We start from the raw sequence: 14,357 nt of genomic DNA, 5'->3' as shown, positions 1-14,357 counted from the left end.
CCTTTGGGTTATATATTTCATTCTTAGCCTCTGGCACGATCTCTTGAAAAACATCATGCGTATCTATTCTACCAGTTATATATAGCTGCATGCACATACGTGCATTACAACCAGGAGAATCGGATTGCAAACTATACCAAGAATGGGGATGCGATGGGGTATGGTGTCGGTCCAATCTGATAACGGAGGACGGATAAGGTTAAGGGTAAAAATATCCGAACGAGATCTGAGATCTAAGAGTACTCCAGTACGAGTCTGAGTACTGGTAGGGTAAAGATGCACTGGGGCATATAAGAGTACTCGGATGTAGACATATCTACTCGAGTAAAGGTAGTCATACATAGCTTATATAAGAATACTGCCTTTTTCACTTGTCATTTTTGTGGACGGTATCGCCCAATCTCGAAAAACGAGTGTAGATAGAATGAGCACAAAACAGAAGTTTACAGATTATCTCCTAGAGAAATATGTGAGTGATACCAGTACTACCCTTGGCGATCCTTCTGCTCGTACGTCTTGAGTCATACAATGAAGATGAGCCTTCTACGTTCAGGCCAGACTAATACATAAAAGTGTATAAGACTTTATGGTCTATATGACAATAATTCAAACCACCCCAAGGATCAATGGAACAACTCTACTCACCCAACTCAACTTGCACAGGCATACGACTTCAAGCTAGCTACGCAACATGAATTCCTCAAACAGTCCGGAGAGGGAAGTATAAATTCGGAAGTGTTGAAAGAATGGTTGAAGCAGGATTATCTTTTTGCTTATGAGGGTGGTATCAAGGTGGGTCGAAGTTATCTCTGACTCTGAAAACTCTTTCGGTACTCTGACTATCCTGCTACCAAGTCCATCTTTCATCATTCATCAAGAGTTATTTAACCTCTTCTTCTGATTCTCAAACTAATTGACTTTGATCCTCATCCTACCCGACTTAGTACAAGTCATAAACAAACATGATACATTGTTCTCACACTCTTTATCTTGCAGTATACTGCTGCTCTTCTCTCCAAAATCACCCTATCACCCTCTTCTTCTGCCATCCGACCCTTCCCCGCATCCGACCTAGTTCCCATCTTAAGTTGGTCAGCCACGAACCTCCTCCGTGAGACAGACTGGTTCCTATCCGTAGCATCCCAACACGGCTTGGAGGTATTCGACGATAAACCAAGAGAAAGGGATATGAATAAGTATGGTCTGTTGGGGGAATACAGTCCAGTTACAAGAGGTTATATAGATTATTTGCAGGTTATAGGAGCGTTAGGTAGTATAGAAGAAGGAATGATGGTTCTCTGGGCAAGTGAGAAGGTACGTCTACACTCTACAATTTCATCTTATCGCTCAATACCTGGTACAACACAAAATGCATATCCTCTTACTTATTTTGTCCCAAAATCAACAAACCTTCACCTATCGCTCAAAGTGACATGCTCACGCTCTTACAATTTCTAGATATACAACTCCGCCTGGATCTACGCCAAAACCTTCTCACACCTTAACAGCTCTTCTGACGAGACTCAAAAAGCTTTAATCAAATTCTGCGATAACTGGACGACACCTGAGTTCACAGAGTTTGTGAAGCGATGTGAAGATGCTATGAATAAGTTCGACATTGAGCTGGGAAGTGAGGTCGCGGAGAGATGTGAGAAGGTGAGTGAAGCCGGAATATATAGTATATATATGGTCTGTATACTGATTCATCCACGCCACAGGCATTCAAGACTATTCTTTGGTACGAACAACGATTCTGGCCATCTGTCGAGACCAAGTAGGTTGCGTTTGTCCGACATGGGCGAGGATCAAGCTCTATCGAGAACGGATTGTTGGGATGATCTTTAGCATGTACTAAGGATATGAAATGTAGATTAGTAGATCGATTAGATATGGCCTTCAAACTGGTAGATCAAACCTAGGGGTGGGGACAAAGAAGAGATAACATGCATGTGCATAGTCACTCGTGAGAGATAGCAATGATAAAGTAAAGTACACAAAATGAGAAAGCTTATGATTAATGGAAACAAACAAGTATGAATATGTATCGATGTGCAGAATAAATGGGGAAGATGGACTACCTGTGGTGGGATAACAGGTCAAATACAGATCCTAGACGACCACTGATTATTCGATCAGAAATCAATCTTGGCATCTGATTTGACACTTGAGTTGGAATTTGACGAAGCGATTTGAGAGAGTTGACTAGCGAGAAGCATAGGTTTTCCTCTGACCAAACCGAACCGAGCCAAATAAAAGACATGATAGTCAGTAACTGACCATCGATTATATGCCGGGGAATGTCGGTATGGATGGTAGAAAATCAACTCACTTTTGGAAATGTCTCTGTTTGGCTCCACTCAATTTAGCTGAACATGGTGAAAGGACATTATCCGTAGGAGAGACTATCGAGCTGCTCATATTCAGTCGTATGAGCTTTAGTCCGTTCATCTCAGAATGCAAAGGAGATCAGCTGACTTACGCTGCACCACCTCTTCCTGCTCCTCCCAAGAGACCTTTCTTCTGGAGGAATGAGGGTGGATGTGGCTGGGTTGGAGCAGAGGCGGTCGGTTGGACTACAAAACCGTATCGTTTAGTCAGCTGAAGTCATGTAGACGATGGTTAATGAGCTCACCTTTAGACTGTTGGAGGACGTTGTTAGATGACATTTTGAAGTGAGGATTCGGTGGTTGACTTACTGGATGACTTGAGCTGGTCGTGATAGTGATGATGACGGTCGTTGATACACAAAGGATTGATTAGTTGGATGAGAAAGGAGAAAAACAGAAACAATTGGAAGCGGGTTGGGTGAAAAGAGAGGGAAAGAGAGGCGCGTCCAAACAATCCAAAAAGAGGAGGGATAAATAAGATATTATCATAGCGGTTTAACCGAGGATTAACCTGACCACTAACTTATGAATAGAACATGAACATGACGATCAGTTGAGTTGATGAAGAATATCCAAAAGATAGAGAGCATAAAATTATCATAGATCATCGACAGCATACAGCATACAGCGGATCGTAGGGAGAACCCGGAACAGCGAAAACGATACCCGTCATAGACTTGGCTCAACGTGATCAAACAATGTCAATATAACACGGCTCCCCCAACGTCCACCCATCTCCTATCTTATCGTTTCTACCCTATACAATGTTCAACACACCACCCCTTCCACCTTCCCTCTCACCCATCCCTCCTCCAACATCCTCATGGACCTTCACCCAAGGATTCATACTGGGTCAAGCATCATTCCTGATCATCGTATTGCTCTTCGTGAGATATGTGGTATTCTCACCTTCGGAGGAGATAGATGCGGAAGGTTGGAAGAGGAGACGAGCGGAGAAAGCCAAGGTCAGTCGGTACAAGTGTTCAGCTATGTTGGTCACGTATGCTGATATAGTATCTGCTCTTTCCGTATCGTAGAAAGCCCTCTTATCCACTACATCCGTTCCACCACCACCACCTGCTCAGCTGTTGCAGAAAACAAATTACGAAATGGCTACTCATGCTGCCGAGTCGACAGATTGGGTGAACGTCCTACTAGCTCAGGTGGGTTTCAGCCGAACAGTTCCTTCGAAATTTACCACCCAGCTGATGTGGGTCGTGCGTCTTTCGCAGATGTTGCAAGGATACAGGAACGATCTGCTCTCCGCGAATGGCGAAGAAGGAGCGAGACAGAGGATAGAAAAATGGTTGAATCCCACTGGAAAGAATCTAAGTTGGCTTGTAAGTCCATCATTCACCTATATTATACCCGCCCTTCGCTTCGTGACTAACCTTTCTAATGGTTGTGGTATATAGGATCCGATCGAAGTTACTTCACTATCGTTAGGCAAAGCTTACCCGTTACTTTCAAATGCTAGAATACGGCCTGCGGACGGTCAAGGCAGGATCGTACGTGTTCCTCTAACACTGGACTCCTTGATGAAATATAGCAGCTGATGGTGATCTACTTGTGTCATGTCAATAGCGCTCAGAGATAGATGTAGATTACCTAGATTCCATTTCCCTGTCTTTGTCGACCGCAGTACTGGTCAATTTCCCTAGACCTAGGTTCGCCGTATTGCCCGTAGCGTTAGGTGTGGAGCTTGTGTCGATAGGCGGGACTGTAAGTATAGCTGGCTCTCTGACTCCGATTCCACAGGCTTAGGGGACATCAGCTGATAGTCGATATGATTGTAGTTGAGTGTCCAACTACATGAACCGGTCGACGAGAGACAGCATATCCATGTTAGTCTTCTACCTGATTTCCACCTGAATCTTAAGACCACAAGTCTACTAGGTAGTAGAGCCAAACTACAAGGTACGTATATACAATTCACACTTATCACTTCTCGCTGTGGAAAATCTAATCTCACCAACTGACCTTTGATCCGTATTGTTGACATTTAGATATACCAAAACTCGAACAACTCATCTTATCCCGTCTTCGATCTGTCATTCAAGATCGATTTGTCTACCCTGCTCATATCTCTCTTGCCCTACCCCGTATACTCTCTCCATCTGTATCTCCCACACCATTATTGAACGACCTAGGTGAATCAGCAGTGAACGCAATGAGCGAAGCTATGTCGCAGGGTATATCAAGGATGGTCAATGATATGATGGGACCAGGGGCAAGTCCAAGTATGGATAATACCACTGTAGATGTAGACGAGGACGAGGACGAAGGGTTATATGAACCTTTGGATGAAGAAGCTATATCCAGAGCGAGAGAATTGGATAGGGAAGAAGGTCTGGATGGTAATATCGATACAACTCCTTCAGTCGGTATCGGAGGAAGAGGCGAAAAGAGAATACCTATTCCAGCAAATTTGGTATCTTCAACCACTACATCAGCAAGCAAGATTGAACAACCTATACCTCGCAGACCACCATATCTATCAACTCAAACATCACGTCCTAATTCTCCTTCTGTCACTTCATACAGACAACAAGTACCTGAACCCATCCCTACGGCTAGTACGGCTACGCCAAGTGTGAATGATAGTCAGAACCAAAACCAGTTCAGGTTCAGAGGTCAATTCGCTTCGAATCCCCCTACGCCTGGCGCTGATGGATTAGGAACAATGCAGGGTCATGGAGCAGGTAGGAGAATGGGTGTGTTCAATAGTCGTGCCGTTGGTTAGGGCTCGCAATGTAATGCACTGTACGAACTTCCAGTATTTCTAGATGCTGAGATTCAAAGCGAAAGTGTATAGTCTCGTTCGTGCATGCAATTCAAACTGCCTCAAGCTCAGCCAGGGCCATATGGCCAATGAATGCATTGCACCAACAATACCATGAGCCATGCCTAATCTTCGGCGTGTACATGTACGGATCAATGAGCTTGGTATTCCGGAGCGCTTCTTCTGAATTCTCGATCCGCGGGGACGAGACTTACATCGATTGATGGCTCGATACACAAGCATGGTCCTTTCAATTTATTCGATTTCCCTTCCCTGTACTCAGGGATGCAAGTGGATCAGCATGGGAATCAAGAACGACATATAACGCTTGATCACTAACTGAAGGGAGAAATAGGAACATCTGGAATCTCGACACAGACCCTCCTCTCGGAGCGATACTGTGCAGTGTGCAAATGTGGCGAGTGGCACAGACCTATCAAGTCGTTTGGAATAACTTTTGGAAGTGCCTGGAAACGCTGGACCGAACAATCTGGGAGTAGGTCTCGGAGTTGATCTAGGTCAATCAATCACCGATGGCTGAACACATACACAGTGTGTATTCAAGGTAAGTGGTTGAGTGTATCTGTGCCTTTTCCTTCTCTCATTCCTGCTTCCTGCGTCTTTTTCCCAGATGATCCGCAGACAGTTGATCACCACATGAAGTGTATGGCCATGGTTCGTACTTTTGAAGTGTACTTATAAAGCGATATGAACATACAAACATCAAATCAATGTGATTCTCATTATGACACCAAGCTCGATATTCGTCCCCACAGTCAGAAGTGCATATATACTAATATACGATTTTTGTCTTACGTCTTACCTCGCCAACCTTTTTTTTTGTATACTATAAGATGAGTACTGCGTTCTTAGGCAATACCGTGTTATGGGGAGACCCGATCTATGGTGAACCCCGTTTACTGCAGTAAGTAAGAGCCGAGATAATCCTGCCCCCTCTCCTTCCTGTTTTCGACTGAGTTAAATGATGAGCCAACCCTTGTAGACTCGCTGCCAACGATAACGCTACAGATGCTGTTGAAGCAGGACTTAAGGTCATGTTGGAGCCTCATAGGGGAGTATTCTTGGGTCCAGTAATGATAGGGTATGTCTTTATGCTTTCTTCGAATGAGACACCGACATACCAATCAATCCAAGTATGTTCATGTTGATTCACGAGATTCTATTTCAAGGTTCATAGCCGATTTCGTCCTGTTAGGGGTGATGCTTGCCCAGTTGATCAAATGGGGTTCGTACGCTGTCGAAGATAGATGGTTCATCAAGATCATCGTAGCGTGGTGTACTTTGTTCGGAGCCATTTCTTCAATATTGTGAGTTCAACTTACAAAATACAAAGGAACAGATGAAAGGTGTTGACCGATGATATATATTTGTAATAGTAATTTGGCATACATTCATCATGTTTTTGTTAATAATTTCGGTATCTATACAACATTTACAAGTGCAGACTGTAAGTAATGATGATTCAACTAAGTCTCATTCTGCATGCACTGTGCAAAAGGACTAACGGAACGCGATTGATTATGATCATAGGGAGTTCATGGTTGGCTATAATTGCCTCGTCGACATCTGCGGGAGTACAGGTGTTCTATTGCGATAGAGCATACAAGTTATCTGGGAAGAATAAGATCCTAGGTGGCATAATCTCGGCTTTCATGTGAGGCTTGCTACATTCGGTCCGAGAGCAGAGAAGCCAGATTCTAATACATTTACTGATGTTTGTTCTTTTCTCAGATTGACATCCATCATAGGTGGAATTGGAAGCAAGATCACTTTTGGATCGACGACAACTCAGACGTCGGTGAGTTGATCTACAATCTACAGCATCCCACGTCCCCAGTTCTGGGCTTCTCACAGCTCTGACTATATGTCTTTTCCTTGATTACCGCAGGACGCGACAAAAGCCACCATTCTCATATATCTCTATGTAAGTCGATCGAATGTGCCCCTGGTCGCACACATCGTTCAGCCGATAGGTATATGACTGATATCTCAATTGGAATCCAAGACCGCCGGAGCGATGGCAGCAGATTTTCTTATCACCACCTCCATCATGTGGTCTTTATCGAGATCGAAATCAGGGTTTGTCCAGACAGATCAAATTGTCAACAAGCTACTTGCGTAAGTATTATCAATATTTCGACTTTCCTAAAGGCACGATATGACTGAATCATATTTGGTTTACTGTTTTGTCAGTGTGTCCGCGGAAACTCAACTTCCCCCTACCCTCATGTGAGTATGAAGAGCTACAGTGCCGTTGCTTGCTACAATACTAAACTCGCGCATCATATCGTTGCAGGGCTATTTCGTTCCTTATCATCTTCGCATACAAAACGACCAAAGCTGCAGCTCACCCTGACGAAATCATAATTGATGTAACTTCCAATCTGACTGGATTCTTCATGTGAGTATATCCCTTCATCGATATGTTTTCACCTCAACCCAGCTGATGCATGTAATTCATATTTCCACAGGATGACCATGCCCAAAACCTACGTTGTCGGCTTCTTGGCAGTTCTGAATTCCCGAATGAGCTTGAGGGCAGTCATGACCTCCAAGGATGCTTCAAGTCAACAACGGAAAGTGAGTCGATAGCTGTGACCAACTCAGCACATTCTGGTGTAAAATAGCTAATCCAATTCCTCCGGTCGCAGGCAAACACGTATCAACTGAAAAAGCGGACAGCCGAAGGCAATGTCAAAGTGACTACCGAAACTTATGTGCAAGTGAGTAAGCTCTCAGAATTGAATGATAAAGGGTTTGACTGATCTCAAGGTTGGTATACATAGGCTGAAAGGTACGATCCTGCCACTCAAGCTATCGCTCGTCAAGAAGGTTATATCAACACTACCATCCCGGAGGAAGCTGGAGAAACGAATCGATTTATAAAGGAGAATTGGATAAGACACCTCATACTTCTCAAACGGGACTTACGTTCGCAGACGCTTTAAAGGAATCTCGAGTCTAGCTTCCGTTTGCAGCTAATGCTATCAACCTGGATGCATTGGATATTTTGCCTAATGTCGGCCTACGCGTCGGCGGTAGATCCGCTTCACACTACTCGCTCTTGGATAAAACGAGTCAATCTTAAAATGAATGGCCGTTACGGAGCTCAGCTTGCATGAAACACCGTATAGTCTGAAACGTTTCTCAGTATATTTGATCTAACTTATTGTATGAACTTCAGAGGTTGATCACACGTCAGACAGACATGTGCGATGGTCAATGCATAATTCACGGACACAGCTACAGACTAGATGACGACCCAAATTGATATCAATCCTGATGGAATGAACCGATGATTAGCTACTGACACTTTTTGCTCCCCGAGGCGGGAGAGTGGCCAATGCTGTATTGGAGATGTTGGATATCTGTAGACTCACGTATTTGATACGTGGGAAATTCTCACAATCAGAATAACATTCACTCTCTCCTAAAGAGCATCCAAAGGCGGCAGCATCGGAGCTCACATCACCTTTGGAGTCCTTCCAGGGCGCGGTAGTGAGAAGATCGAATCTGTAGCTGTTGGCGAAATTGCTGCTGATACGTGCTCGGCACTGTTCAAGTCAAATTCTGAAATCAGTAACTTAAGGCAATCACTGTGATATGTCTGAAGTACACTCGTAGCACGCACTTTAATATGCCATTTTAACACCGATTTTTCAGGACTTTCAAAAACGTCCCACCAAACTGCTTTCTCCGTATGTTCGTTGTCACCAATCTTATCTAAAGTCTCTTTAGGCCATCTCAGGATGAAATCTTTACCTGTACCTCCCATTACGCCGACAGAAGTATCATCTCCGTCTACCATCCTTGAACCTACGGGAAGTCCCAGGACAATTTCGGCACTCCCATCTCCACGTTGTGATAATTCAGACGGTGCGGGCGCGGCGATGGCGAGGGACCCTAGGGAAAGGATGGAGATGATAATAGGGATGCTGAATAACATAGTCAATATGTTAAAATATACAAGGTAGGTACTGTATAATATGCGGGAGCTGGACTAGAAAATGATGTCCGTGGAGAAACAAGTGTGATGACTTGTTGAGATTCCTCTTTTCTCATATTTATAGGCCTGTGGTACAGCCTGATTGGACCTCTGAACTGATCATAACAGAATGGAGCGAATATGAACTGATCAAAGGAGTGGATCCTGATTAACTGCTACCCCTCGAGGTCATCAGTAGAACCCCCGACTATGTTGTCGCTGATCAGCACACAAGAGCTCTTGAATGAAAGGATCTATCTGCAAACTTGAGGTACTGTCACCAATAACCGACTAAATCCATGCCCACGGACCCTAATCTCAAGAATACTTGCTTAGACACCTCATGCAGATGTGTGGCACACTGAATGGTGGGTTGTGACACAGTGGCTGAGGGGCTTCGGCAGTTCTCGTCCTCACATTCACATACGTGCACTCGGCCAAGATTATTGCACGCATACCAATGTATATATGATATATAATTTATACAGGAAAATGGTCCTTCGACTGACGACCGGTTGCAGCGGAACGATCACCATACAGTATTGCGACTCGTATGTTCTACGGTTCCTATCAGGGTGTTTCATATGAATCCGTATTGCATTCATGATCAGAAAGATTTCGTACTTTCTCAACTTGTAGATCCAACAATCAGCCAGATAGATGATCCTACAACCTACAGCCGAAATCATCCCCTCTAATACCTCCTATACCTCGAATCGTGATTTACAAACTCCCAGCACTTCTCTCCATTCTCATCACCTAGCAAACCCTTCATCTCCCTCTTATTCATCCGAACTAAATCCCTTATCGATTCGATCTTACTCATCACCAACTTCAGATTCCGTCCACTTACACCAGGTATGGAACGTAACATTTCTACCGAACCTGTATTTTCGATTCCACTTCTGAACGATTCAGTCACTCCTCCTTCTGAGGTCGTTCCCTTCATCGTGGCAATCATCTCATCGGGTTCATCGTGGTTCAGCTTCAAGTCCGATAATATCCTTACGGATTCATGTGGCGACGAAGACCAGATAATCCGCAATTTCGGAAAATGCAGTGTTAATAACACTAATTTTGATTGGAGGTAGAATGTATCGCGCCATGAGTCGTCTTTTTCGGACGATCGTCCGGCAGTTTCTCGTCGGGCATCCTCACGGGTCTGATGGCGTTGATGCACAAATCAGCACACGTAGAAATATTTCTCACACTGTGAGACTTATGACGTCGTGACTGGGCAAAAACTTACCCTCAGTCCGAATTTATCTTCTTCGAACTCGATAAGCAAGATGCAGATCTCATAATGAGCAGTCATCGATTCGCATTGTGTGTGTCTACAACATTAATCAAATGTCAAAACTTTGATTTTTCAACTGCGCGGACCTGGAGACGACTTACAATCGACCATTTGCAAAACTCGCCTCCAAATCGGGTAAAGCCTTTCTCTCCACACACATCTTAGGCGACAAGATGTAATCTCCCACGGTCAGCGTAGTAGGTACAACTTTGATACCTGCAGCATCGATAAGAGACGGAAGGAGTGCTCCCATCTCTCGTATATCGACGATTATCTATGTTTACATCGTATCCTCAGTAAAAGACCCAACAGATGCAAGGTATGACTTACACGAGCATCTTCAACAGGCTCACCACCACCGGCATTCCTCGACGAGTAGGTGGTCTTCGAACGAGTCACGTTGTCTCTCATTGGTGCTCGAGGATTATTGTTGTATATGGGGATGACCATTGTCTACAGGAAGTGCGATAGTCCGGTCAGCTGGATTTGTCCCGCAGGTCATACCAATCAGCTATATTAGGTTTGGCTCTCACCTGTCTATCATCTATGAGCTTCTTGAAAGCCTCGGCCTCTCTCGTTATCGTCGACAAGAATCTGTCTTCCTCGAATGAATTGGTATAAATCATCTGATACACTCGAAGTGCCAAACCCGGATTACTGTTTTTGTAAACCTGCGTTGGACAATCAGCTTGTTGTGTTCTTGATCTGCTGAATGCTACATATGCAAGGTCGAAATATGACTTGCCTCCAGTCGCCGTATAAAAGCAAGATTCGGTTCGTACATAACCACAAATCTAGGTCTCAGCTCTTGCAACAAGATATCATCATCTTCACCTCCGTACGGCCGTATTATGACTGTGTCTTCAGGTGCCAAAAGTCCATATTCATCTTCAAAGTTTTCAGGCATCAGACCAAAATCATAGCCTGAGCTGTCGGGGAATCGATTGGACGTCGAAGAAGTGTATGAGAAAGTCAATGATGAAGTCGTCGGGTCGAGATCTTGTTCTTCCACAACACCTGATCGAGCTAGTAACGCTAAACTCGGATCAGGCGCAGGTGTAGACGAAGACAATCCAGCCCCTCTTGACCTGTACATCAATCGATCTTATCAGCCCTGTATCAAATATCGGTTCGCTGATGGAAAGAGGGTAACGAAACTGACGACTCGGCCAAAGCCCATTGCATCTGCTGATCCTCCATACCCTCATCACCACCGGCAAAAGCAGATTGAGCTTTCATCATCGTCTCCTTGTGATCCCTTTCCATATCAGCCAATCTGGGAGCAGCCATCGCAGCAGCCGCGCCACCTCTTACCCTCCTTCGTTTGTAGGCAGGTACACCTCTACCTCTGTTCCCGTTGGCCCCCCTTCGTTGGTTCGCGTCCTCTAACCTCTTTTCTTCCATCTCACCTCTTTTTACTCGCACCTCATCACCTTCATCCCCCTTCATCTTGTTTGGATCCGATAGTCTTTCTCCGTTTTTCTCATGTTGCCAATTCGACAAAAACAAAGTTTCCATCATTTTCTTTCCTGCCTTCGGACCGAAGGCCGGATCGGTTTTTTGCATCGTTGTTAGGTATTGACGTAGTTGCAAACATGTCCGATCGGACGAACACATTATCAAGACGATGTTGGTTCCAGGTGAGTCTGTATAAAGAACAATTAGTCTCTATGATCGTTCTTCATCTTTCATCGGTGTGCACAACGCCAGATCAGCGATCGCTCAACTCACCAGCGTGCGATTCTGTCACCCTAGCAATGGTGTCTTCGATCTCCTTCAATACCTTTGCTAACAAACTCCATTTCGGTTGTTCTTCCAAGACTGCTTCATGACCTTTTCTCAACCTTTTCTTGACACTTCGTGATAGACCTTCCTCCAATCCTACTAGAACAGGTCTAAACACTGGCGGAGCATCACCTGTAGCCTCTCTGAGCGAGTCCTCTCCATCTCCATCCCCATTCGTTCCTATCTCTACCATTGCCTCGTCTTCATCGTCATTTTGCGTCTGAGGTACAGTCTGAGTTTGAGTAGCGAATACTTCCATAATCTCATCTTCGTTCTCATCATCAGCTGTCCCATTCGTGGTTGCCATACTCTCAGCTGCTCTGAGTGCTTCTTCCTCATCCCTGAACTCATCTACACCTTCGTCGACCCCCTGTGGGCCTTCTCTGACCTCTTCGCGCGACGAAGAATCATCATGATGCTCATTGTCCATTATAGGTGCTTTATGTGATACTCTAGCTTGAGACGCTTCTACCAATTTACTAGCTGATTTCGCATTGAACCAATCGTGTACATGTCTAGCTGGCCCAGTAGCCAATTTTTCTGCTTGGAAATGTTGTCTTTGCAGCGTATTGATGTATGAGGCGAATGTAGCGGAATCGTACTCCAGTAGCCATCTGTGACAATGTAGTCAGCTTCATTTGGCTAGATCGATGTACGCAGAGTAGCTCACGTGTGTAAATTCCTCAATTCCGTCAAAGCAGCAACGTGAATCTTGGTTTTTGCACCCACTTTGTGCCAGACTGGTTTCAACTTTGACCGAACAATGGTATCGAAATTCTTGAATTGGGCATTCCGGACGTTGATGTCTTCCAGATCAAGGTTCTACGAATGCGTTCATGTCAACAATTTGAATTCTATATGTAAGCCTAACTTTTGAACATGCTCACCAAAGAATGATCCCTCTTGAGTTCCACTAACATAGCTTCCATACATTCCGTTATACTATCCTGACATTGTCTCATAAGATCCGTCATAGGCTGATACATCTCAACTACATCTGCTCTCCGACTCGCTAAAGCTTGCTTTACATCTTCGTTGAACCTACACAAAAGCTCAGCCATGCGCAAAGATGGCTATTTGTTTTGTTGATCACATACCTTGGCCATATCATCACGCTGTTCATATTTAGATTCACCAACATATCTTTCAACGGTGATATACCATGCGCGAACATCTCGGGTTCGTCGGAAAAAGCTTTGCAGAAACCGCTCTAAGGTAGATCGGATCAGCTCGTGAATTGGGTGATATAAAGATGAATGGGTGTAGTCTCGAACATACCTGATTCTCTCGTCGGTACAGACGAACAGCAAACTCCTCTTGACTTCCATGAGATACTCTCTCTGCGTGGAGTATGACAAGACCAGTAATAAGTTTGGCCGGTATCGTCCCCTCTGACAGCACGCATATCACCCATCAGCTCTCAGAACGCTTGCATCATCATGAAGCGCGTCTCCTACTTATGATTGATGATCAAACATGGGACACTCACTCAAGAAGTCATTCACCAGGATCTTGCTTGTCACCGAGAACAATCCTCCATGTCTATACATCTCCTCTCTATCGTCCCCTGAATCAGCCGCAGCCATTCTATACGAAGTGAAGTGCTAGCGTATTGACGTACCGCTCCTTGACATTCATTTCATATCCCACTACTCTAAATCCCGGATCTCTCACACCCATAATACCCAGCTCATCTCCTATCCCAGCTTCGTCCGCGGGCGTAGTGCCCACCACAAGAACCAGATCTTCTTTCCTATCGTATGTCTTCAGCAGTGCACAGACTATCCTCCGCAGACCCAATCCCTTGGCTAGTATCACCAAATCGTCCTGCTGCGGTCGACATATCTGCCGGATCAGTGTTTTGTGGAATGAGAGATAGGGGATGTGACGACGTGAATTTGGAGGAAAGGTGGGCTGGGATGTGGACATGGTTGACGGCGGTATGGGAAGGGTGGGCTTTCAAGCCGAGGAATGCGGTCGCCCGTGACTGGCTCGTCTCAGCTATAAAGATGCGTTGATGGGATGAAATGAGGTAGGTAGATAGATGTACAGGAGCAGTTGACGATCTTCTTGTTTTTATACGTCACCTTGGCCAGTGAC

General features: G+C 44.8%; 6 protein-coding genes across 6 annotated transcripts; 3 read left to right on the top strand and 3 right to left on the bottom strand.

Annotated features, from left to right (window-relative positions):
• Positions 1-424: 424 nt before the first annotated feature.
• On the top strand, positions 425-1,778 carry L199_001137 (uncharacterized protein; the record flags this gene model as incomplete). Its single annotated transcript, XM_064886894.1, has 5 exons — positions 425-469; positions 664-792; positions 997-1,314; positions 1,459-1,656; positions 1,719-1,778. 5 exons carry the CDS (start codon positions 425-427, stop codon positions 1,776-1,778), a joined length of 750 nt encoding a protein of 249 aa, XP_064742966.1.
• Positions 1,779-2,132: 354 nt separating this feature from the next.
• Positions 2,133-2,666, bottom strand: L199_001136 (uncharacterized protein; the record flags this gene model as incomplete). The annotated part of the gene is made up of 4 exons (XM_064886893.1): positions 2,133-2,226; positions 2,330-2,410; positions 2,480-2,573; positions 2,633-2,666. 4 exons carry the CDS (start codon positions 2,664-2,666, stop codon positions 2,133-2,135), a joined length of 303 nt encoding a protein of 100 aa, XP_064742965.1.
• A 485-nt stretch (positions 2,667-3,151) lies between these two features.
• L199_001135 (uncharacterized protein) lies at positions 3,152-5,130 on the top strand (the record flags this gene model as incomplete). The annotated part of the gene is made up of 7 exons (XM_064886892.1): positions 3,152-3,352; positions 3,425-3,550; positions 3,620-3,727; positions 3,803-3,895; positions 3,972-4,109; positions 4,184-4,304; positions 4,394-5,130. The coding sequence occupies 7 exons, from the start codon at positions 3,152-3,154 to the stop codon at positions 5,128-5,130; spliced, it is 1,524 nt and encodes a 507-aa protein (XP_064742964.1).
• An 893-nt stretch (positions 5,131-6,023) lies between these two features.
• L199_001134 (uncharacterized protein) lies at positions 6,024-8,155 on the top strand (the record flags this gene model as incomplete). Its single annotated transcript, XM_064886891.1, has 14 exons — positions 6,024-6,094; positions 6,173-6,271; positions 6,360-6,497; positions 6,567-6,637; positions 6,721-6,844; positions 6,922-6,988; positions 7,079-7,114; positions 7,196-7,308; positions 7,384-7,419; positions 7,487-7,591; positions 7,662-7,770; positions 7,842-7,913; positions 7,977-8,022; positions 8,079-8,155. The coding sequence occupies 14 exons, from the start codon at positions 6,024-6,026 to the stop codon at positions 8,153-8,155; spliced, it is 1,164 nt and encodes a 387-aa protein (XP_064742963.1).
• Positions 8,156-8,489: 334 nt separating this feature from the next.
• On the bottom strand, positions 8,490-9,136 carry L199_001133 (uncharacterized protein; the record flags this gene model as incomplete). Its single annotated transcript, XM_064886890.1, has 2 exons — positions 8,490-8,744; positions 8,822-9,136. 2 exons carry the CDS (start codon positions 9,134-9,136, stop codon positions 8,490-8,492), a joined length of 570 nt encoding a protein of 189 aa, XP_064742962.1.
• Positions 9,137-9,869: 733 nt separating this feature from the next.
• On the bottom strand, positions 9,870-14,186 carry L199_001132 (uncharacterized protein; the record flags this gene model as incomplete). Its single annotated transcript, XM_064886889.1, has 14 exons — positions 9,870-10,337; positions 10,425-10,509; positions 10,574-10,746; positions 10,803-10,925; positions 11,006-11,143; positions 11,218-11,560; positions 11,635-12,118; positions 12,204-12,871; positions 12,928-13,079; positions 13,145-13,298; positions 13,355-13,467; positions 13,536-13,648; positions 13,747-13,814; positions 13,879-14,186. 14 exons carry the CDS (start codon positions 14,184-14,186, stop codon positions 9,870-9,872), a joined length of 3,390 nt encoding a protein of 1,129 aa, XP_064742961.1.
• Positions 14,187-14,357: the final 171 nt, after the last annotated feature.

Source organism: Kwoniella botswanensis, chromosome 1 (assembly GCF_036426115.1).
Source record: "Kwoniella botswanensis chromosome 1, complete sequence".
Taxonomy (NCBI): domain Eukaryota; kingdom Fungi; phylum Basidiomycota; class Tremellomycetes; order Tremellales; family Cryptococcaceae; genus Kwoniella; species Kwoniella botswanensis.
This window is presented reverse-complemented; position numbering and strand designations above follow the sequence as displayed.